The sequence below is a fragment of the Sprattus sprattus genome (genome assembly GCF_963457725.1).
Source record: "Sprattus sprattus genome assembly, chromosome: 12".
NCBI classification, from domain to species: domain Eukaryota; kingdom Metazoa; phylum Chordata; class Actinopteri; order Clupeiformes; family Clupeidae; genus Sprattus; species Sprattus sprattus.
The window spans coordinates 10,272,976-10,297,800 of record NC_137910.1 but is presented as its reverse complement, the minus strand read 5'-3'; the positions used below and the strand labels follow the sequence as shown (position 1 = coordinate 10,297,800).

The following is a 24,825-nucleotide window of genomic DNA, read 5'->3' as shown; positions in this document are numbered from 1 at the left end:
TCCAGAAATGGCGCCTCTTCCTCTCCTTCGCTCTTCTGAGATTTGGTTCCCTTTTTTTATCATCAGTGGACATGAACCCTATCAGCCACATTGAGGCTGTGTTCTCTCTCTCTCTCTCTCTCACACACACACACACACACACACACGCTCTCACACACACACACACACACACACACACAAACACACACACACACACACACACACACACACACCACACACACAGCGAGTTAGATTTCAGCCCTTATGTTGCTCTACTCCCCTCCAGCTCAAAAAGATAAGCCTGCTCAGTCCAGCCCAGCTGCCAGTCCTGACTCAAATCCCCCCTCCTTCTCACATCATTCAGCCACTGTTGCCAGGGAAACATGTGCACCCCCACCCCCACCCCCTCTCAAATCCCCTGTGCGCCAAAGAAAGGTGGCCCCCCTCTTGTTTGGAAACGGTCCCAATGAAAAACTCTCGTTTACACTAGGAAAGGAGCGCTGTGTGTGTGTGTGTGTGTGTGTGTGTGTGTGTGTGTGTGTGTGTGTGTGTGTGTGTGTGCTTTTACACTAGAAAAGGAGCGCTGAAAGGAGGAGAGAGAGGGAGAGAGCAGCAGAGAGGGACTGAACTGTGTGGGCTGCATTCAACAGTATTACTAATATATATATATATATATATATATATATACACACACACACACATACAAACACACACACACACACACACACACACACAGAAAGGGGAGAGAAAGAGAGAGGCAGAAAGAGTAAAAAGGTTTAAGCAGAGGAATTCTAAATGGTACGACTGCTCTCCTCACGGTCAGCGATGGGCATCATGGCTGGAGCAGACACACAGCCCCTCAGGAGCCCAGAGCAGAGAGCCCAACAGTCCAGAACAGAGAGCAGAGCCCAGAGCAGAGCCCAGAGCAGAGAGCAGAGCCCAGAGCAGAGAGTCCAGAACAGAGCTCAGAGCCCAGAGCAGAGAGTCCAGAACAGAGTGCAGAGCCCAGAGCAGAGAGTCCAGAACAGAGAGCAGAGCCCAGAGCAGAGAGCCCGTAGCCCAGAGCAGAGAGTCCAGATCAGAGCCCAGAGCAGAGAGTCCAGAACAGAGAGCAGAGCCCAGAGCCCAGAGCAGAGAGTCCAGAACAGAGAGCAGAGCCCAGAGCAGAGAGCCCAGAGCAGAGAGTCCAGAACAGAGAGCAGAGCCCAGAGCCCAGAGCAGAGAGTCCAGAGCAGAGCCCAGAGCCCAGAGCCCAGAGCAGAGAGTCCAGAACAGAGAGCAGAGCCCAGAGCAGAGAGCCCAGAGCCCAGAACAGAGAGCAGAGCCCAGAGCAGAGAGCAGAGCCCAGAGCAGAGAGTCCAGAACAGAGCCCAGAGCCCAGAGCCCAGAGCAGAGAGTCCAGAACAGAGAGCAGAGCCCAGAGCAGAGAGCCCAGAGCCCAGAGCAGAGAGTCCAGAACAGAGAGCAGAGCCCAGAGCAGAGAGTCCAGAACAGAGAGCAGAGCCCAGAGCCCAGAGCAGAGAACCCAGAGCAGAGAGTCCAGAACAGAGAGCAGAGCCCAGAGCAGAGAGTCCAGATCAGAGAGCAGAGTACAGAGCCCAGAGCAGAGAGTCCAGAACAGAGAGCAGAGCCCAGAGCCTGTGACCAGGGCTTCAGCAGCCTTAACCGCTTGTTTATTTAGCTTTGGTGTGTTTGTTCTTGTGCCTGCGCCAAGGTCCAATTGTGGTGGCTGTTATCAAGACGTCCTATGGGAATATGCGCGATCCATGACTGTGTGTGCAAATGATGGCATATCTATGTGCGTAAGTGTGAGTTCACGTTTTTGTGTGTGAGTGTGTGTGAGAGTGAGTGAGTGAGTGAGTGAGTGAGGGAGGGAGACACAGAGCACACACATGTGTATTTGTGCAAATGTGTGTGTGTGTGTGTGTGCCCAGGGCATCTCCCCCTCTGCTTGAATAAAGCATGCATCCTGCGTAACTGGATCCCCATCAGCCCTTAAAGGTCACACTGCACCGTCAGAGCCTTCAATGACCAGATTACTAGCAGCTGCAACCCCTCAGTGTCTCCTGCACTCCGAGCGGTCAGCACCAGCGGCCCGTGGTCTAGGTCCGAGTGGTCAGCACCAGCGGCCCGTGGTCCAGGGGGCAATGATGGTGGGCAGACTGAAAAGCCGACTACAGGCCTTAACAGGCCCCTTGACAGACTTAATCACACCCACATGCACATTAAAACTCCTGTATGCAGTGTTAGCATTTATTAGTAGCTCTAGCCAGCCTTAGCCACAGAGGAAGTTCATCCCAACTTTGAAGTGCCAAGTCATCAGCAGGCAGGGGGCACCAGTCCCTTTGGAAGACTCCTGGGGGTCTATACAGCTGGACTGAAAGTCCTCTCTTCTCTGAACATCCACCCAGTCCTTTAAATGATGGCTGTCCAGCGTCGAAGTTTCGTTTCCCTTTCGCAGGAGGCATGACAACACTTCCCTTAAATCACCTACAGTACACAACACCACTTAGCTGCAAATTAAGCCCACGCCAGGCCTCAGTCATAAATATGTGACGTAAGTATTTATAGCTCTCGCGGCCTGGAAGAGCTGCTGAGGCGTGCATCTGGAGGTGTTTCACGCAGCGCTTTCAAGGTGGCAATACTGCGCAGTCATTCCACCTCGCCGCCTCCTCGCCGTCTAAAAGGTATGGAGGCGGAGTGGAGGGGTGGGGGGTAGGGGGGGTAGTCATTGTTATTCCGCCTCTGAGCTGGCAGAGTAGGTAGTCACAGAGGTGGAATGATGCCTGTGCTAAAAGGTACAGCCGGCATAGAGGGAACAGGGGTGAGACACAGTGTGTGTGTGTGTGTGTGTGTGTGTGTGTGTGTGTGTGTGTGTGTGCTGTCAGAAAGGGCAGACAGATAAGGGCAAACGTTTTAAGAAGAATTAGGAGTACCGGACCGAGCTCCAAAGGATTTGTGTGTGTGTCTGTGTGTGTGACTGTGTGTGTGTGTGTATGTGTGTGTGTGTGTGTGTGTGTGTGTGTGTGGTAGAGATGACACTCCTCGAAAGACGGACTCCTGTCTGTTATTGATCCCCTTGTTCAGCATCCACCCAGCAGGGAACTCTGACGGAGAGCATGCTGACAGACTTCAACAGCTCCAACAATCACCAGGGTCTGTGTGTCCTTGTGTGTGTGTGTGTGTGTGTGTAAGATGATTTGGATAAAGGTGTCTGCTACATACCAGACCTTTACCGTTACCTTTTCTCACACTCACACACACACACACACACACACACACACGCACAAAGCCATCCTGCGGTGGATGGAAAATCGAACCCGTGTCAATAGTTTGCAAGTTGGCAACTCTAACCACTGTACTACTGTGTGTGTGTGTGTGTGTGTGTGTGTGTGTGTGTGTGTGTGTGTGTGTGAGAGAGAATGAAAGAGACAGATACACAAGACCCTCTTGCTTGCTTTTACACAGCTATTTGCTCAATACTCTGAACATATAAAACACACAGGCATGCGAGGAGCACAAGTGCTCTTACATGAGCCCACACACACACACACACACACACACACACACACACCACACCACACACACACACTCACTCACACACTATAAACAATGGGCCCTGAACCCTGGATCTCCATAAGATATGTACGCAGACACTGTTGTGTGTACCTGTGCGGTTTAAAGTCTAGTATGTCTGTGACGTCATCATGCTCCTCTCCACACACACACACACACACACACACACAAACACACAGCAGAGTGTGCCACTGGGAGCTTCAAGGTCACAGACTCTGACTCAGGGCGTCTGGGAAGACACATTTCTGCTGACAGGGACAAGGCTAATGATGCTGCGCTGCGCTACGCTGTGCTGTGCTGTGCCGTAACAGAGAGAGGGGGAGGCTAGTTCCAGCATTGCTGTTAGCATGATGGCTACTCCCACACACACACACACACTCTCCAACCCACCTCAAGCCTACAGCAGCATGTAGAGTGTACTTCAGCAATCTCACCTCAACAGCCTCCTCAAGACCTGACCCTCAGTGCACTGCCTTCACAACCCACTATTTACACACACAAACACACACACACACACACACACACACACACACGGTAACAACCTAACAAACACAATGAGGAAAGAGCACAGCAAGGCAAACTCACATCAGTGCATACAGATTGACGAAAGAGCACAGCAATGCAAACACACACCAGCGACCCCCCCCCCACACACACACACACACACACACACACACACACACAAACATCCACACGGGGGCCATTAGAGTCAAACACGTCCTTGGGGCACAGAAAAGCTGAAGCAATCTCGCTTCATTTAGGTGGAGCAATAGACGAGCTGTTCAGATCTCCGCTTGTGTATTTATTTCATTAGCTGGCAGATATTACTTCTCTGGGAGGGCCTGCACTGACAAACTGCCACAGTGATACGAGGCTCTCCATCAACTTCCAGACCAAATGAAAACCTCATAAGGAGACCCCCCCCCCCACCCCCTTCTCAATCTCTCGCCCATAGAAATCCATTACTCCCCAAGCTGTCACCTCCTGCACAGCAAGACATTGTTTTTTGCATTCAAACAAAAGACCAGTATTGGATTAGAAGAGTGAGAAATGAACAGAGCCTCCCCAATCACTCCATTATGACACCGCTAAAGGAGGAGGAGCTCTTCCACTGTTGGGGGGCCTAGAAGAAGACGCTCTGCTCAGTGCCTGATTAGAATACTACCCTTCACTGGAACCATGCCTAGGTTCAGCTCAAAGGACCCTGGAGCTTCTCTTGTAGATAATCAGCCCGAGGTGGTGGGTCTATGCGGGCGGGTGTTTGTGTGGCATGACCATGACAGTTCTTCATGACTGGAAAGTCATTGTCTTCCTCTCTTATCAGAGTGACCATCACCAAACAGAGGAACCATGACATCAGCGGCAGGCTGACTAGAGAATAGGAATCGCTTTCATGTGAATAGAAACAGGAAGCAGCCAGTAAAGCTGTTACCGTACTCAGAGCATGCACACCCTTCCACTGCACACAATCCTTTCTGGACTCGTACATCCTTAATGGTAGGATCAGGGTTTTTTAAAAAGCAGCCATCTCATCCCTTGGATTTGGGGCATTTTGACATGCATTAAGGCAAGGGTTTGGACTTGACTCAAGAGTGGAGGATGGCATAGACAAGCAGCCCCAGCACCAGCCCCATGTTAATCATCCATTCCCCTTTAAGCGGTGTGTAATGACTGATTGCCACTATGCCTTCACTCTATTTCAGGCTGCTGTGAATGGGGGTGAACATCTCTACATGGCTCTGATTTCCACAGGAGGGAAATGTTTTGTCTTTCTTTGAGCAAAACACAAGAAAACAAGAGGAGTGTGTTTTCCAAGCGGTGGAAGCCAAGGGGAAGGAGAAGATGAGGGAATGTGCACAGGAGGATGCAAAGTGAAAAAGGTTCATTGTTGTGCGCAGCATCCACCCTGCCGTCCAGAGTTCCACTAAGTACTGTGTCCTGTGCCCGTACGGAACTAGAGCATCCACTCTGCCATCCAGAGTTCCACTAAGTACTGTGTCCTGTGCTCCTACGGAACTAGAGCATCCACTCTGCCATCCAGAGTTCCACTAAGTACTGTGTCCTGTGCCCGTACGGAACTAGAGCATCCACCCGGCCATCCAGGGTTCCACTTAGCAATGAGACTAGCTGCTGATGGAAAGTATGGAGGCTTGGCTAATGTGCATGAACAACTACTCAAGGTAACAAACAGCCACTCTCACACACACACACACACACACACACACACACACACACACACACACACAAATGCATGCATGCTCACACACAGACACACCGAGACTCACACACACACACACACACACACACACACACACATGCATGCTCACACACAGACACACACACACACAAATGCATGTATGCTCACACACACATACACACATAGAGGGAGGGAGGGAGAATGAGATGGAGAGGGAGAGAGCTGAAGTTCATTAAATATTCACAGTTTGTTCCATTAAAGATTCACCACGCCAGCCCTGCCACGTTTATCAAGCCTCCACCAATGGGCCTCCAGCGCACGGAGAGCCTCCACCAATGAGCCTCCACCAATGAGCCTCCACCAATGGGCCTCCACCAATGGGCCTCCACCAATGGGACTCAAGCGCATGGAGTGTCTCCACCAATGGGCCTCCAGCGAAGGGAGAGGAAGCCATCCAGAGCGCAGATAACAGGGGCTGAGCCACGCCAACGCCACCACCACCACCACCACCACCACAGATAACAGGGGCTGAGCCACGCCAACGCCACCGCCACAGATAACAGGGGCTGAGCCACGACGCCACCACCATCGCCACAGATGATAAGAGATGAAGAGAGGAAAGAGAGGGGAGGAGGATGGGGTGAGAGAGGAGACAGACAGACAGACAGACACATGATTCAAGAGGAGGGAAATAAGAGAGAAAGAGCGGGCTTGAGGGAACGAGGCCCTTGTCCCTTTTTCCATTTGGAGCCAACACACACACACACACACACACACACACACACACACACACACACACACACACACACACACACGCTACAAACACACACACAGGCTGCCTGCGTCAATTATTCAGCAACGTGGCTCCATCCTACCTCCCTGACATCATCCAAAGGTTCAGAGAGAGAGAGAAAAAGAACGAAAGAAAGAAAGAAAGAAAGAAAGAGGGAGGAACAGCCTCAGCAATGCAACCTCCACCACGCTGCAACCGCTGCAACACCCACCAACTACATCCCACTTCTCCATCTCTACCTATGGGATGCCTTATGTTAGGCTGATGCATTGTGTGTGTGTGTGTGTGTGTGTGGTGTGTGTGTGTGTGTGTGTGTGTGTAAACCTACATAGTCTTCGCCCATGAGCGTACCCTATGATAAAAGCATGCTCATGGTTTTCCACGCAGATATTTAAGGAAAACGGAATAAATCTGGGGCCCACACCACCGCTGGCCCAGAATGTCCCAGGAGAGAGAGAGGCTCTTCTCGCTGAAGCAGCCCAGCACAGGAGAGGCTGAGTGGGAGGCACCGCAGCATGGAGCTGCCGCCTCTCTGGAGCTGCCGCCTCTCTGGAGATGGAACTGAGCGGAATGGAGCGCGGCACAACTGATGGTAGGTCGGCTCTGCTTGGTTTGGCTGGACTGGACTGGACTGGGCTGGGCTGAGTCAGGACAGCATGCACAGCTGATTTCCAGAAGACCACGCACGCCTTATACAGAATTATGCAGGACCATATGCAGAAGCAGCAGCCGCAGCCCAGGATATGCACCAGGGAGCAACAAACAGTACAGTGAAAAAGAGGACACGTAAAACACATGGGGAGAGAGAGAGAGAAAAAGAGAGGGGGAGAGGGAAAGAGACAGAGAAAGACAGAGATGGATGCTGAGAAAGACTTAGACGAAGGGGGAGAGGTAATGGATTGCTAGGATTGTGGAGTAGCAGGTCTTAGCGAACAGCACAAGTGGATGACAGTGGGCTTCTCGTGGTGGACTAATCAGCCCAGAGGCCCCTCATCAGAGACGCTCATTACTAGGGACGGAGTCTCTCAAAGTCACTCAAAGACAGTGGCCACTCTCTTTGAGTGATTGAGTGCAACTATCGTTTTTGTCTGCATATATTTTCTCTTGTTTTTAAAAGGCACCTGGTAGTTAGTAACATGCTACTACTGCCAGAAGGTGGCGCTAATGCACCTAAAAGCCGTTTGCTGACGACCATTAAGACAAAAGAAGAAGAATGTGTAACTACCACAAACAGCGCTGTCAAATTAGACGCCACTGTAGAAACGGGATAAAGTGCAAGGGCATATACTACTACACTCGTCAAGGGCATAAACTACTACACTCTTCAAGGGCATATACTGCTACAGCCGATTCAGCATTTGTCACATCCAATATTGTCTACACAGCCCAAGCACGCACACATGCCCCAACAGTCTTCTTCACCATTTCGTTTGATATATACCATTTAATAACATATATAAGCAAACCCCCAGGCAATGAAAGGACTGCCCTTTTACAGACATCAACGTGGGCTGCGGATGAGAGACGGATAGTTGCGGTTTGTGTTTGTGCAGACCAAACTGGCATGTGTATGCGCGTGTGTGTGTGTGTGTGTGTGTGTGTGTGTTTGTGTGTGTGTGTGTGTACACGTGTGTCCAAGGGGCTTTCAGCTTTGATTAAGGCCAATGGACATAATGGTCATGAGAGATTTAGAGCGATAGGGCCCTGGCTCTTCTCCGCTGCCACACCAGATGAATGAGACACTTTAGGGTTTTTCTGTATTCAGTGCCAGCCAATGTGATGAACAGTTTCAAGAAAACAGTTGCCAGGTTACTTGACAGGAACCCTGCCAAAGCTGCCAACCTGAGAGGGGGGGGATCTAATTACCTTTTTTAACTGATCTTTTAAATTAAGTCTTTGTTTTACAGCCCTCCACAGGGATCACAGGCGCACACACACACACACACAAAATGCTTTAATTTAGCTGCAGCACAGTCAACTCTTGGACCACTTGAGCTCATAAGAAATATCCCACCGCTAGGTCCCAGTGCTCTCTGTGACTGAACTGTGACTGATATACTAAGCCCTAAGACACGATATATGGTGACATAAACTACCAAGCACTTGTTACAAGAGGCATTTACAGTTCTTATACCTGCAAGTCTTTGCAACTAGAAAAGGTTACGAAATCTAGTATCGCATATCAAGTACAAAGCAAGCAAACAGGCCACAACAGTGGCGCTATGGTAACCTTAAGACTGACACGTTCCAGTTAAGTATGTGAGAGAACACAGTCATCTATTGACCTTCACGGAAGGCTGAGAATGTCCAGCTTGGGTGCTCTCTCACAGATGACGAATACAAGGATGGCTTAAAGGACGGCAAATTAAAGTGGCAAAGGCAGAAGAGAGGTGTGTGTGTGGGGGGGGGCAGGAATCTAATTAATAACCATCTCTATCAATGTCAAGTGCTTTAAAAAGATGCCCTCTTCTACCCGAGCCCATCCCACCCCAAAACTCGATACTGCTGGTACGGTACAGGTATACAGAGTGTCCACTTCCCAGGAATAGATCCGGTGCTTTTGTTTTTCTCCGGTGGTAGGAACGGCAAATTAGTCTCACGTATCCTGTCCTTCCTCACCCAGGCTTAATTAGCGCAGATGAGATCCACACTCGAGTGTGACTCCAGCAAAGTGCAACGAAGAGCGAGGAAGGAGGGGAAAAAACACAACACAACACAACACTCACTCCAGAAAGGGCTCAGCCCAATGACATCAGAGGAGCCACTTCAGGCCTTGGTTAGAACACCAATCAACCAGTATGTAGCATTTAACGTAACACAGTCATTATAGAAGTCGGACTGATTCATTTAGGCCAGCTTCATTTCGACACAGTGGGCCAGTTTTGTTTTGGGTTGATATCAGCCCCCACAAGCAGCAAAGAGACAAAACTGAAAACAAGAGCTTGGTAAAGAAGCCCTTTTTTGAAAAAGAAATTGCATTTCCACAACACAAAACAAAAAAGCAATGTTTGTGTTTTCATAACTCAAGAAAGTTATTTGTGTTTGCATCTTGTCAGAGGTAGGCTAGATTCTGGCAGGCCTGATGAGAGCATCACCACTGCACCAGCTTGGACTTGAGCAGGCCAAAGGATGGCCAGGTACCATCAGAACGCCATTGCCTTCCTCTGAGGCACACCGGACCTCTTACAGTTATCCTGGACAACTGCGCGTAGTAAACAGACAGACTGGCTAGTTTCCCTTGAGGGACAAGCACAGAATCACAGGAGTAAGCGGAGATGGGCTAAGGCTTCTATGAGGTGGATAGGTGCCTGTTTTGTGGCCACTGACAGATCTTGTATGGACGACACAGTGGTGTGTTTGTTTTGGTGGGGGAAAAAACACCATCTGCAACAACGTCAATGGGAATACAAGTTTAACTGGAATACAAGTTTTGAGACAACATGCCTTGTCTGAGCTGTGATCGAACTACAGCTTTTTTGAAAGCTCGGGCCTTGAAAGCACAAACTCCTTCAGATTTGCAACATATGCTGCCACTGAAAGATGCTACAAACATGACATGGACGTACAGTTTGTAAAGTTGCTTATTGCATTGGGAATTCAAAGTGACGACAATTACGATGTGTTATCAGTTGGCTCAGGAGAGCAAGAGTCATGAAAACATTCATTGCCATACCAAGACTTGAAAAGACTTACCTCGGGCAGACAGTTTTTTCGTATTTATTATTTTTGCAGCATATTCCTGTCCGGTGGATTTCTTGACACATCGTCGAACAATAGAAAATGCACCCCTGTTTTGGGGAGGGAAATATATTAAAATGTGAACGCTATCTGTTCAGTGACAAACAAAAAATTGCAACACTACAATAATGTGCACTAGTAAAAGACATTGGCTATAAAGGAAGACGGCTGTAAAACTTTAAAATACAACGCTATTAAAATGATAGGCTACTACCAACACTTGGGGTGAATTACAACGGAAATACACACACTGATAAGCAAGGGGTGGTTTTGATGGCCGTGACACACGCCTTTGACAGGAAGCTTAACAATTAAAAGCAACACTGTGAACACGCTTAGACTGATATCTTTCACCTAAGGGTCAAACCATAACAATATATAATGATTTTACAGCACAGCAATGTGTGCAATATATATTTACACAGATTAATGTGAATTTAAAGATTTTATTAATCTTTTAAGAAGACAGAGCCGACACATCTGGACACCCAGCATATAAGATAGGTAACAAATGTTGCAAAGCGCTAGCTCACAAGCTGGCTTCGCTGTGACACGAGTGATGCTGAACAATATACAAACTGCTACATTTCCCGAGTATGACACAGCTATTACACAAGTCTGCAGCAAGCCATTCCTTCTGGCGTGGCGACTGTCACATGCCTTACCAATATTACAGCTAAAAGTTTCAATTTACTCTTTGATGTGCCATAATATAAGCCTATGTGACCAGTTTGTTCAGCTTTCACTGGATGGCGATTTATGAGCAGTCTATCTGACATGAGGAAATATTCATAGCCAGCTAGCAACCAAGATGTTCACATGCATGCTCTCCCAGCCGAGAGCTGTCTTAACCCATGTTAATGGCGTTTGAGAACGAAACAAACGAAATATACACCTGAATGTAAGGTACACAACCTACAGCTGGGCAAACACGAGCCTCTTACCCGCTAGTTTTTTTTACTTGGCTTTTTGACATGCAAAACCTACACTGCATTGTCAACGTTCAGCTACACGGGCACAATGAGATACGGAGCGGTGAGGGAAAGGAAACAGTCCTTTCAACAACAGCACCAGCATTGTTACTCACTTTCCGAGTTCTTCATATAGCTGATATTCGTCTGTGAACCTTGTGCAGGTTACAATAGTAGCCATGTTGTGCAGTGAGAGAGAGATCGCCTCTCGTTTTTGGTGTCTGTCTCGCTCGGGTTTCGGGAGGAGATCGCGTCTACTCAAAAGGAGAGGGAGCGAGTGAGACAGAGGAAAGGGAGGGGGCGATGAGGGGTGGTAGTAGTGAGTGAGAGAGAGAGCGCACAGCAACGCGAGATTTTCTCCCTGGTGTCGAGAGGAGCTGGAAAGCAAGACGCGGAGCAAGAGATCTGGTGCTGCATTGGCACTGCGACTGAAGGGGTGTCGAAAAGGTTGGCACCGTTGAGTCAACACGGTGCTCTCGCATAGTGGCAAGCCAAAGGAGGGTGGCGCAATTCCATCACATTCAGAACAGTTACATGGTGTAAAGCACGTTTTCCTTTCGATTTCGTTATTATTTCCTTTACTGTATGAAAACATATTGCTTCATTCATTGGTGTAGCCAATGTTATGTTGTTCTCATAAAACAGCCATGAATGTGAGGTGGCATCATGTTATGATTGAAAAAAGCTGTTCGTCTCCGATGTTTGATGATCACTAATTCATTTTGTGATCCAGACATGATCACCTTGGTTTATTCAATGCTAGGCCTTACCTCTGGGCCAAGGCAGCCATTCAAAGGCTCACTCCACCTGTGCATACACACATTCCTTATCCACACAGGGAGTGGGTTGACATCTTTGTAAAACGTCTTTCAGGGTTGTCCACTGTAATAGTCTCTTGATTGTGGACAGATTGCATTATTCGTGTCCTGGAGATTGGAATATCTACTCACTTTGTAAACAATCTGATTTCATCTTTTGACTTCACACACTTCCTCCCATCTGCAGTGCAGTTTAACATGTCCTGCTTAGGAAGTCTGTTCCTGGGTGCAAACATGTACTGCTTAAGGAGTCTGTTCCTGGGTGCCAAATATGTCTGCGTTTGACCCTTTGCACTCTGTATTTGTGTGTGTTTCTATGTGTGTCATGGAAAGAGAAAAGTAGAGAAAGTGCAGTGATGTGTGAGATTCAAGTTTCAGTTATCGGTTTCAGAAGGTGTGAAAATATGTTTTGTTTTTCGTGTGTGTGCGCACGCGCCTTTGTGAGACAAATTAAATGCACCTTGCATTTAAGAGAAGAGAGGCGTGAGCAAGCTTGTCAGCCCTTCCCCACGTTTTCTTGTCGATATGCCTCGTGTCTGTGTGGCGGCGTGCCTTCCTTGAGCAGCCGTGTGGAGAGTAACAGTGATTAAGGAGTGTTTGCGGTGAAAACAGACGCAGAGAGTTCTTGGCCATAATTACAGGGAGGCTGGCTGATATGAAAGCCTAATTACAGCAGTGCAGAGGTGCCTTGGTATTAATTGTGGCAGTTGTTTGCATATGTGTGTGTGTGTGTGTGTAGGGCTGTGGTGTTTCAGTTGGCAGATAGAGCAGTCACATGGTAGTAGTACTCTATTTGAGGATCTTTGTAGAACTTCCAGATAGAAATTTGTTTTCAGAATCGTTTTGGTGGCTCCTTAAGAAAACTTGTAACTAGTAAATGTGTCTCAAGATTCCAAGAACCTTTTGGCCTTAAATAGGCAATGGTTCTCTGTAGAACATCAGTTTTTATGGGAATGGTCTGGATAATTTCTTCCTTATCTCTCCTCTGTCTCACCACAAAGAGACTTCTCACACACTTCTCAGTCTCTGAGCTTGAGCTGTTGCTTTCAAATAAGCCGTAGGGGAGCACAAAAAAGTCTTGAAAATAACTGATGTGTTCTTTAATAGTTCCATACAGGTTCAGATTTGGACAAAAACATAGAAGAATACTCCATTACATACATTTAGATCGGCTTTGGGAGTTGTCGGCAAACTGGTCCTCCATTTTTTTAAACACATAAACATTCGTATTTTTGCTAAAGCACAGTTCCCTGACAAACACTTGACCACAGAGTGCATTTTCATGTCCTCTACATGCTCTACACACCACAAGCCCGCTGGTTTTAACACAGGCAAGCCGCAGTTCAGATCTCATCACCATCTACAGTGAAGGAGGGAGAACAGCGGATAGGCCCATGTCAGAACAATACTTCCTCCATGTCATGTCGTGTTTGTCAACGTTTTTTTTTCGCCTTCTTCTGCTTTTTCCCCCCTAGCAATTTGTGGTCGACGATTTCCTCTACTCAGACTTCACCAATTCACATGGATCTTGGTATGCGTCTAGTCCTTAATTCCTGAAAATATGAATGTCTCCCAAAATATAAGGTTCATGACCTACGGTCTCTGTAGCCCTTGGTTCTAACACCCCCTGAGGTGAGGTATGGTCAAAGCACTTTTTGGGCAATAACTCGAAAACCGTTTTGTCAAAAATTATTTAATTTAATGGCAAGCTATCTTTATTAGGTGCTTTACCCAAGCGCGTTTTTAATCATTTGTGGAGTGTCGCCACCTAGTGAATAAGTCAAATCAAAAATGTAGTACTTCACCAGCCAATATCTTGTGTGAAAATTGGACATCTGCATCACTATAATGTTCTTTGGACACACATCCATTTTTGTGACATTTTGTTCATGTGGATGTTGCAACTGACAAATTAAAATATCTCAAGAACTGCTTAAACTAAAATTTGAAATTTGGTATGCTTATACTTGACTGCATTTGCTCACATCTCCTAAAGTTCCATTTGGCTAGCTCAACAAAATGGCCGTCAACAGCCAAACAAAATTCAGCAGCCAATACATGCCTGTGTTAAATCTTAATGACATTTTGTAGGCTCATTCATATTGGCATATAGAAGTTATTTACCCAATTTCAAACAAATTCTCCGCAAGATGTCACTACAATAAGCTTGGAACATTTATTCCTCTGTTCCTCTAACATGGTTTGGTCTTTCTTCATAATTCACCTTGTATTTAAATCCTCTGTGACATTTGGCAGCCTACTGCCGTCACATCCACAAACTAAAGTTTCTTAAATTTTCACTCAGAATTAGATATAAAACAAACTTATTAGTGTATTGTTCAATCAAGATAACACACTTTTCTTGGAACGAAAATGAATTTATTTCAGCACTTAATTTCTGCTTATTCCCTTTCTTTCTGCAGCGGTCATATAATGCACTGCTTTGTGTCTCGTTATGTGGCAGATGTTAAGGGCTGTTTTTTGAAGCACTCTCCATTGCTTATGAGACTCACACAGCGAGCGAGCGAGCGAGGCAGAGTGAAGCAATTTCGGTCGAGTGCCAAACTGAACAGTCATTCCTGTGTGAGTCATCCAGTATGAGGAGTTGGCTGTCTCTCTCTTTCTCTCTCCAGAACTTTCTGTCACTGGAAGGAAGGACCCATCTATTGAAGTATTACTTGTATGGTGGTGTGTGTGTGTGTGTGTGTGTGGGGGGGGGGGGGGGGATGGGCTGTATAATCACTTACAGTTTTGTTCTATCTACCTTTATTGAAATAGAAACGACACAGAGAGAAGTTGACATTTTTTGCATAGCCTACACTGCAAGTGATGGCCAGATTATTATAAAAGCAATGACACCAGGAGACAAGATAACTCCTATGAATCGTTTATTTTCCAACAACAATCAGCAAAACATGGTTTAGGCAAACAGAATGTCCCCAGTGAAGTAGGCTACCCTACTTAAAGATGCAGGCATTTATATCACACAAACCCAGAACAGGCTTGGGCCGCTTATGGTTCCAATAGATTACATCCTCCTTGTAGAAGCAGAACAAATTGGCTGATAATCAAAAATGGATTTTCTATTGATTGCCACCGAGGATGTGGTGGAGGCTTCGGAGGGCGGAGCTAAGCCTGAAGCATCATGGAGAATGAAATGTGATTGGATGAAGTTGAGGGCGAGTCGTCATCGTTTTCAAAAAGAAAAAGTTTTCACCTGTCCATACCTCAATGTAGGCTAAGGGCTCCATTCTGGAACCACATTTTCCCAAGTATGCATTTTCAGGCCCCCAAAATGCCGTTATACGTGTATATGTTATCGCAAAAACTCCCTTTTCACCATCGTTTTGTGGATGCCCTCTGAGTATGTGTCTTACATGACCTCATCCTTTAGACTTTTTTTTTTGCAATTCATTCCAGAATTATACTGCGTAGATATAGAATTTACATTGACAGCCATCTAGAACCAGTGGCTTACATTGTCAAATAGTATTTGTTTTACATTATCCAGTAGAACTTTCAGTTAGCAACATACTATTCTCATCCTAACTCCTCAAAGCCATCTCCCTCAAACGGTTCAAACTGATACTTCACAGGCAACTCCATCTTGATGACATGTGTTGTTTTCATGTTGTCCCTAAGGAAGATAGGCGTACATATGACTGGCCATGTTGTGATGATTCCCAGGAGTTAACCATTCCGAGAAAAAAGGAAGTGTTATTTCACTGTATGTTTGAGCCAAATCCGAAGGCAAACACAAGGCTATTGTATGGAGCAGCTTTCACAGCGCTGCCAATGGCAGCAGGCTGTCAGAATTACAAACACACTTTATCTTCTCATCCCGTCCTGTTAGGAAAGATCCATTTTCTGCAATCAGCTCCATGAAAACTATGTTTACCAGACACACACATACTGAATCATCATTGTCACAGTTATCTCAATGAGCAAATGTTTGGTAAGAAGGAACATCAATGCCAGCTCTGCCAACTGTAGTGTGACTGTTACTGTTTCATGGGCCAAATCTATTGAGTTAGTGTCTTATTGACATTGCAAAGTCACACATATCTATTGTGTTATATCTATTGTGTTATCTGTGTTGGCAATGCATAACCTACTGCAGGGACTGTTAAAACCTCCACAAAGACATACACTGATGCACACACATACTCTAATGCTATGATCGATCCTAGGGGCTGTTCTCAAACACACGGATAGTTTCACCATTCAGAGCACATTTCTGGCGTCCTTTGAGCACGAGGCCAGGAGCCTAGAGGAGGAGGAGGAGGAGGAGGAGGAGGGGGGTGGGGTGGTGGTGTGCGTGCTGATCAGCTCCACGGCAGTTCAGCTTTTATGACGGAATCCCAGCGAGGTCACAGAAGGTCACTCCCTCACAGCTGGCCAGCTGGCCCACTTCCCTGCGTGTCACTCTTCATGACCCATGACCTCATCCCCACCTTCTCCACTTCACCACTCAAGATTCCAGCAGCTTCTGCTCTCTTCTCTCTTCTCATGTTCTTGTGCCCTCGGTGGACCCCTTCCAGAGTCCTGTGTTCAGAGAGAGAGATGACTCGGTTCTGTTCTGTTCATGTTCTGTTCATAGAGTGTGATGACTCTGTTCTGTTCAGAAAGTGTGATGAGTCTGTTCTGTTCAGAGAGTGTGATGACTCTGTTCTGTTCGTATTCTGTTCAGAGAGTGTGATGAGTCTGTTCTGTCCCTGATCCAGCCTGATCATGTTCTGTTCAGAGAGTGTGATGACTCTGTTCTGTTCAGAGAGTGTGATGTCTCTGTCCCTGATCCAGCCTGATCATGTTCTGTTCAGAGAGTGTGATGACTCTGTTCTGTTCAGAGAGTGTGATGTCTCTGTCCCTGATCCAGCCTGATCATGTTCTGTTCAGAGAGTGTGATGAGTCTGATCATGTTCTGTCCAGAGAGAGTGATGACTCATGTTCTGTCCAGAGAGAGTGATGAGTCTGTGTGTGTTCATGTTCAAGCTCTGCCAACTCTAGGAAGGCCTGTGAAGTCATGCTCCCCGACACGAGCATGACTTTATTCCTCATGAAGACTATTCTAGAATGTCTGGGTCAAGTCTTTCCTTGTAACTGAGGTCGTAGTTACTGTCTCTTCTTGTTAATTGACACTCATTACAAAGGCTATCGATGCAACAGAATAAATATAAATATATATATAACAATGTTCTGTGATTTCTGTGCAATATATGGGAGGTCAGGTCCAGACCCAGGGTGTATTTACAGAGAGTAGCCTGGATGCCCAAGGGATTCCTTCCTCCTTTCTCCTCTCCTCCTCTTCACTTTACATAACTGTACATTTGATATCACATCTCGCGTCTTGCCCATGGCCTTTGAACCAAACCAGTACAACTGGAAGAGAGAAGGAAAAAAAGAGAGTGAGAGTGGAGAAGGAGATACACTAGCGGAGTGAGGAAGAGGAAGAGGAAGATAAGATCGACGCGGAGGAGTGGGAGGAATAAAGTGGTTTGTTTCATAATATTTAAACAAGGAGAGCTATGATGCAAATGCAGAGGTGCACAGAGAAGCCAAAGGGAGGAGCGGAGAAGTTGGGAAAAGTGAGTTGAGAGGAAGAAAGTGAGATGAGGAAGGAGAGAGAGAGAATGAGCCGGGCTCTATGGAGAGAGGAGGCAGGGGACGAATGAGGCCAGGCTTAATTAAACACTGAGACAGAGTGGAGGAGAGAAGGAGATAGAGAGAGAGAGAGAGAGAGACAGAGAGAGAGACAGGGTAGAAGAGTAGGAGAGACAGAGAGAGAGAGAGAGAGACAGGGTAGAAGAGTAGGAGAGACAGAGAGAGAGAGAGAGAGACAGGGTAGAAGAGTAGGAGAGACAGAGAGAGAGCGAGAGAGAGAGGGTACCTGCCGATCTGAAGCGTAGAGGTGGCTCACAGCAATGGTTCTTACTGCTCACATACACATATTTTATCTTGGTATTTGTTGGGCGATAAAACCCACACACAGTCACACACCCACACAAATCAGTAAAAGACACAACACACACATACGCACGCACACGTGTACATACACAAACACACATACAAAGCCAACTCATTCATATTTAAGTTTAGGTCATGTCAGCTAATTGTTTTTGTTAAATATTTTTTTTAATTCCTCATGCTTTTGGTTAGGGACTTCACACCCAGGTTGGGATTACAAACCCAGATTAGGGTAAGGGAATTAAATTGGATACGGACACTGGTCAATCATAACCACCCAAACATAACCACTTTGAGTGACCGTCCTCGAAAACCAAAATCCAACAGAAGTGTTGTGGTTGATTTAGTTACACACCTATCTCCACTGTTCTTGTGTGAGTGTGTGTGTGTGTGTGTGTGTGTAGCCTCTAACACCTATCTCCACTGGTCGTGTGTGAGTGTGTGTGTGTGTGTGTGTGTGTAGCCTCTAACACCTATCTCCACTGGTCTTGTGTGAGTGTGTGTAGCCTCTAACACCTATCTCCACTGATCTTGTGTGAGTGTGTGTGTGTGTGTGTGTGTGTAGCCTCTAACACCTATCTCCACTGTTCTTGTGTGAGTGTGTGTGTGTGTGTGTGTGTGTGTGTAGCCTCTAACACCTATCTCCACTGGTCTTGTGTGAGTGTGTGTGTGTGTGTGTGAAGCCTCTAACACCTATCTCCACTGGTCTTGTGTGAGTCTGTGTGTGTGTTTGTGTGTGTATGTGTGTGTGTAGCCTCTAACACCTATCTCCACTGGCCGTGTGTGAGTGTGTGTGTGTGTGTGTGCAGCCTCTAACACCTATCTCCACTGGTCTTGTGTGAGTGTGTGTGTGTGTGTGTGTGTGTGCAGCCTCTAACACCTATCTCCACTGGTCTTGTGTGAGTGTGTGTGTGTGTGTGTGTGTGCAGCCTCTAACACCTATCTCCACTGGTCTTGTGTGAGTGTGTGTGTGTGTGTGTAGCCTCTAACACCTATCTCCACTGGTCTTGTGTGAGTGTGTGTAGCCTCTAACACCTATCTCCACTGGTCTTGTGTGAGTGTGTGTGTGTGTGTGTGTGTGTGTGTGTGTGTGTGTAGCCTCTAACACCTATCTCCACTGGTCTTGTGTGTGTGTGTGTGTGTGTGTGTGTGTAGCCTCTCACAGCTATCTCCACTGGTCTTGTGTGTGCTTGTCAACCACGTTCCCTCCCTTCCGCTACCAGTTCAGCTTTTAGCGTCTTCCTTTCAAAGGGTATCGTTAACTCAATAAGGTAAACAATGTGCTTGCACTCAGAATACAACACCATATCTGGTCTCATACCAGTCACAAAAATACACTGTGGAACTTGAAGTTGCCTTTCGACATCAGCAAGCAATATCCAAGATACTGGCATAAGATACTGGTCCAAAATGTTTTCAAAACTGTAAGTTGCTGATCACAGTCAAGGGGATCCACAAAACATGTTTAAAAAAAAATCAAAAGCAAGGGATGCCTTTGCCATCAGATGAGGCTCACTGGCACTGATATTTCTGGTTCTTTCCCCTCTCAGTGAAGATGCAACCACAGGATAAGATTGAAGCCAGCTGGTGATGGTGGGTCATGGTCTTACCATGAACCTGTCTCAAGATCACGGAAGGGGAACTAGTCTGTTGAACAGCACAGGCACTAGGGGGGAAATGTGCCAGAGGTTTCCTGAGAGAGAAGGGTGTGTCTGGGACATCATCGCCAGAATGAAGAAAAGAGAAAGTGAGAAAGAAGAAAACAATTCTGGGATGTGAATGTCATCACGAGTATGTCCGTCTGTTGACTAGAGGGTGAGTCGCCAGCAGAGAGGCACACACACACACACACACACACACACACACACACACACACACACACACACACACACACACACACACACACAGTGACCTTCCCCATTGGCCACAGGAGGGAAACAGATGATTCAGCAAGGCTTGTGATGCACCCTCTGTCCTCCAGGCTTCTCAATGCCCCCCACCCTCCCCCTCCCCCACCCAACACACAGACACTCCTCCGTCCCCAGGCTAGAAGAACAGTGAGGCCCTCTGCATGCGAAAGCCAACCTTCTTGAACAGCGCACGCAGCCTGCAGACCTTACATTGTCTCACAGCCACCCGCCTGTAAGCCCCCAGAGCCAGCGTCCCGTTCCCCCCAACGCCCCCCTCGCTCCCCTCACTCCCCTCTCGGCCCAGCCAGGGGGTCCACACCCCCCCGTGGAGCTGGGGGTCGGCCATGGGGTCGTCGGGTGGGTTCCGCGGGGGCACGGAGGTCTGGTTGTACTCTGCGATGCGGGCCATGAGCAGCCGCACCACCTCGGGCCGGGCCTCGGACAGGTCGCTGCGCTCGTACGGGTCGGCGGTGATGTTGAAGAGCCAGACAGACTTGCCGTGCTGGTCGCGCCGCTTCTCCAGGCCCTGCCAGCGTGACGGGGCCACCGGCAGCGTCTGCGGGGGGAACCAGTCCCCGTCGCCCATGGGACCCGTCAGCAGCTTCCAGTCGCCGACCCGCAGCGCGGCGCGCACCCCCGTGTCCCAGATCCCGAAGCCGCGCCGCAGCCGCAGCGCCCTCTCCTGGGGAGGCTCGCCAGGGCGGCGCGACACCGGGTCGATGTTGAACAGGATCTCGGTGCGGGGGCAGGGCAGGCCTTGGCTGATGGCGCCCCACACGTCGTGCCCGTCTAGCCTCCGATCTTTCCCGGGGACCCTGGCCAGCCCCAGCAGAGTGGGGTACCAGTCGGACACGTGGATCAGGGCTCGGCTCACCGCCCCCCTCCTCTTCAGCAGGGGACTGTGCACAAAGCCCACGGCCCGCACCCCCCCCTCCCAGTACGAGCCCTTGCCCCCCCGCAGCGGCCAGTTGCACCCGCCTGACAGTGGCTGCCCGCCGTTGTCCGAGGAGTACACCAACACGGAGTTGCGGTAGAAGCCTTGAGTGCGAAGCTCACGCACCACGTCCCCCACCGCCTGGTCCACACCGCTCAGCATGGCTGCGTAGTGCTGCCGCGGACGGTTGCCCAGGGAACTGTAGCGCCGCAGCAGGTGGGCCGGGGCCTGCAGTGGGGTGTGCAGGGCCTGCAGAGCGATGTACAGGAACAGAGGCTTCTGGGAGCTGTGGGACCTCAGGATCTGCTTCACCCTGAGGGGGGGGGGGAGAGGGGAGGAGAAGAGAAGAGGAGGGGAGAGGAGAGGAGAGGAGGAGAGGAGAGGAGAGGGGAGAAGGGGAGGGTAGGAGAGAAGAGGAGAGGAGAGGAGAGGAGAGGGGAGGAAAAGATAGGAGCACATTAAACCTCCACAGATATCAACCAGCTTGCAGAAAGAGAAAATGCTTCCAGTTAAAGCGGAACACAAATTTGAAGCAGATTGGTAAAAAAATAAGTCCAGTAGAATGAGATGTCCAGCAGTTGAACAGATACTAGAGTGAGATAGTTGTAGCGTCTCCCAAAAGGAAGTAATCTGGCAGAGACCCATGAATGCATTACAGCCTAGAAAGTAGCTCACCAACAAGGAATTTCATTCACCTCTAAACTGTTTAGTCACAAAACAAATATGTGCAATCGTCAGATGCCCCACCAATCATCAGATGCCCCATCACATCCCGGTGCTTGAACGGCTTGAACTGGCCTGCTGGTGCAAGGAGTTGATGCATGCTTACCCCATTTGTTACGCAACAGTTTGTTATGAATCCACTGTTGTGCGTTTTGCACAACAGACAATAAACACACTTCCTGTGTGAGGCATGTGTGACACCACACTCAATGGTGTGTGAGTGAGTGTGTGTGTGTGTGTGTGTGTGTGTGTGTGTGTGTGTGTGTGTGTGTGTGTGTATCAATCATGTGTGAATATGAAAGTCCTCCCATAATGTCTCTGGTTATGAGTGCAAAGTCCTAATACTAAAAGTGTGTTTATGAGTGGCTGCCCTGCTCTCCTGTAGTGTCTGTCTGCATCCAGTAGGTGGCGGGTGTGCTTGTCCACACTCCTGCATGATTGAAACTAGACTATAGCACCCTCCAGCGTCAAAATAGCCAATGCTAACTGGTTGAAGCTAACACCCTAAAGACTTCTTTCTATATAAACCTTGTTTGATGTGTTTAATTTGGCTTCTCTCTCTCGTCTGCTGCAGTCTGGGAGTGACCCCTGGCTCTCTCTCTCTCTCTCTCTCTCTCTCTCTCTCTCTCTCTGAGTGTGGGCCCGTGCCTCTCTCTGCCTGTCAGGACGTGGGTGAGAATAAATATACTTATATGCAACTCTGAAGTCCTGAAGTAACCTAAGTGAATTTTCACCTAACAATGTAAAAATTGTCTGTGTTTGACCTCTCGATGTAGAGTGTGTGCGTGTGTGTGTGTGTGACTGACCTCTCGGTGTAGAGCAGGTTGTGTGTGTGTGTGTGTGTGTGTGTGTGTGTGTGTGTGTGTGTGTGTGTGTGTTTGACCTTGCGGTGTAGAGCGTGTGTGTGTGTGTGTGTGTGTGTGTGTGTCTTACCTCTCGCTGTAGGGCGTCTGTGTGTGTGTGTGTGTGTGTGTGTGTGTGTGTGTGACCTCTGACCTCTCGGTGTAGAGCAGTGTGGAGTAGTTCCCGCTGAGTTCCCAGGCGGGGCGCTCGCCGTCGTGCAGGTCGAAGCCGCAGGCCTCGGCGCCGTCGCAGCTCTGGTGGGTGAAGTGGTCGCCGCTGCCCGTCAGCGAGCCCAGGAAGCTCTGGAAGCCGCGGCCCGTGGGCAGGCACTCGGGCCGGCAGAAGCCCAGGTGCCACTTGCCCACCATGTGGGTGGCGTAGCCGGCCCGCTGCAGCCGCTCCGGCAGGGTGGGCGTGTCCCTCGGCAGGCAGAGGGGCTGGCGCGAGCGGATGATGGAGTGCTGGAGACCCGTGTGGATCTGGTAGCTGAGAGGAAGATGAAGAGGAGGAGCCACTCACCATGTGAAGAGGAAGAGTATAAGTGTGTAGCATGGGAGAGGTGTGTGTGGACGTGCGGGTAAAAGGTGTTTGCTTAGCGGAGTGTGTTTGAGTGTGTATACAGTACGTGTGCATGTGTGAGTTTTTAGTGTGTGTGTGTGTGTGTGTGTGTGTGTGCGCATGTGTGAGTTGTGAGTGTGTATGTGTGTGTGGGTATGTGTGTGTGTGCATGTGTGAGTTGTAAGTGTTTGTGTGTGTGTGTGTGCGGATGTGTTTGTGTGTGCATGTGTGAGTTGCGAGTGTGCGTGTGTGTATGTGTGCATGTGTAAGTTGTGAGTGTGTATGTGTGTTTGCATGTGTGAGTCGCGAGAGTGTGTGTTTGTGTGTGTGTGTGTGTACATGTGTGAGTTGTGAGTGTGTGTGTCTGTCTGGATCATAAGCCAAGACCAAGCAGCAGCAGAGGGCAGCAGGCAGCGCAGACAGTCAGACAGACAGACAGCACGTCAGCCAGGAATGATGGATCAGACGCCAGCAGCCTTGTAATGGTGTGATGGCCGTGTGTGTGTGTGTGTGTGTGTGTGTGTGTGTGTGTGTGTGTGTGTGTGTGTGTGTGTGTATGCGTGTGTGTGTGAGTGTCAGCCTTGTGAGGTGTGATGGCCACACAGAGCTGGCAGGCAGAGAGAGGACAGTATGTTCCCCTCCATCACAGGGCGGTGACTGACAGACTGTACCGTGCTGCCTCTAAATGATGACCAAACGCTTCTGTCATGGCAGACTACAGGACGGGGGATGATGATGCGCGCATATGATGACATGTTTCTCAGTTGAAAGATTGCCTTGTGAGCTATGGTGTATGGTTGTATGGTCTTGGTTCTCATTGGACTGTTGTTTATTAGCGTTTGTTGTTACCAGTTTTACCATGTTGTCTGAATGAATCGTGGCACAGCATTTCAGAATAAGTGTCCAGCAAGGGGCAGTACTGTGTATGAATACTGTGTTCATAATTCTGATAAAATAGGGCTCGCAAATCACAAATAGGATAACACAGTTTTATTAAAGAGCAAAGACACATGTATTTAAACACACACACACACACACACACACACACACACACACACACACACACAGTATGGCAAAGAAGAAGGTGGTAGTGCTGCATCAAGCAGTATGCAGATATCACCATTCAGTGACCTCCTTAATGTAGATTCATGCTGACTGGACACATGCCATAGTAGCCTAAAACAAGAGCTCTCGATTGTGTGTTTTTCAGCATTTGGCGTTAGCATTAGCATATTAGCTGCTGTATGCATGGGGAGTGATTGCTGCAGTGGGTGCATGCAAGGGGCACGGACAAGGCTGCTACTCACCGCCCGGTCATCAGCTGGCTCCTGGTCGGCGAGCAGATGGGCTGGACATAGTAGTTCTCCAGCTTCACCCCCTCGGCTGCCAGCTGGTCCAGGAGAGGCGTGTTGATGTCAGAGCCGTGGTAGCCCACGTCCCGGTAGCCCTGGTCGTCCACCATGAAGAAAATGATGTGTGGCGGTGGTGGTGGTGGGGGCGGAGCGCTCCAGTTAGCCGCTCTGCCGGAGGGCTCGGAGACGACCACCAGTGCATCCGTGTGGCCCAGGAGCAGGCAGGAGAGGTAACCCAGGGTGGTCACACTGAGCATGGGCACGCTGGATCTGGACGAGGGTCCCCTCCTGGACCCCCTCATGGTCACCATGGAGACCTGCTCCCCGACCTGTCCGAGGTGTGCTCCTGTGCTGGTGTCCAGCGAGTCCTCCTCCTGTGTTTGTCGCCTAGCGCCCACAGCTGGGGAACCCCATGTAAGACCAGCGTGGCTACAGAGTTACCCTGTTAGATCCAGTCAGAACAGACGCA

At 48.7% G+C, this 24,825-nt stretch overlaps 2 protein-coding genes across 6 annotated transcripts in view; both read right to left on the bottom strand.

The window, feature by feature from the left end:
• camk2g2 (calcium/calmodulin-dependent protein kinase (CaM kinase) II gamma 2) overlaps positions 1-11,502 on the bottom strand; it is a 74,668-nt gene extending 63,166 nt beyond the window's left edge. For all 5 annotated transcript variants that reach the window (XM_080849040.1, XM_080849041.1, XM_080849043.1 and 2 more), the window contains exons 1-2: positions 11,371-11,502; positions 10,239-10,333 (exon numbers count right to left, since the gene is read on the bottom strand). In XM_080849040.1, coding sequence (XP_080705166.1) covers positions 10,239-10,333; positions 11,371-11,435 — 160 coding nt within the window. In that variant the 5' untranslated portion in view covers positions 11,436-11,502. The remainder of the gene's footprint in view (positions 1-10,238; positions 10,334-11,370) is intronic.
• An 8,580-nt stretch (positions 11,503-20,082) lies between these two features.
• LOC308373182 (arylsulfatase I) lies at positions 20,083-24,613 on the bottom strand (the record flags this gene model as incomplete). The annotated part of the gene is made up of 3 exons (XM_080848597.1): positions 20,083-21,193; positions 22,600-22,932; positions 24,312-24,613. The coding sequence occupies 3 exons, from the start codon at positions 24,611-24,613 to the stop codon at positions 20,083-20,085; spliced, it is 1,746 nt and encodes a 581-aa protein (XP_080704723.1).
• Positions 24,614-24,825: the final 212 nt, after the last annotated feature.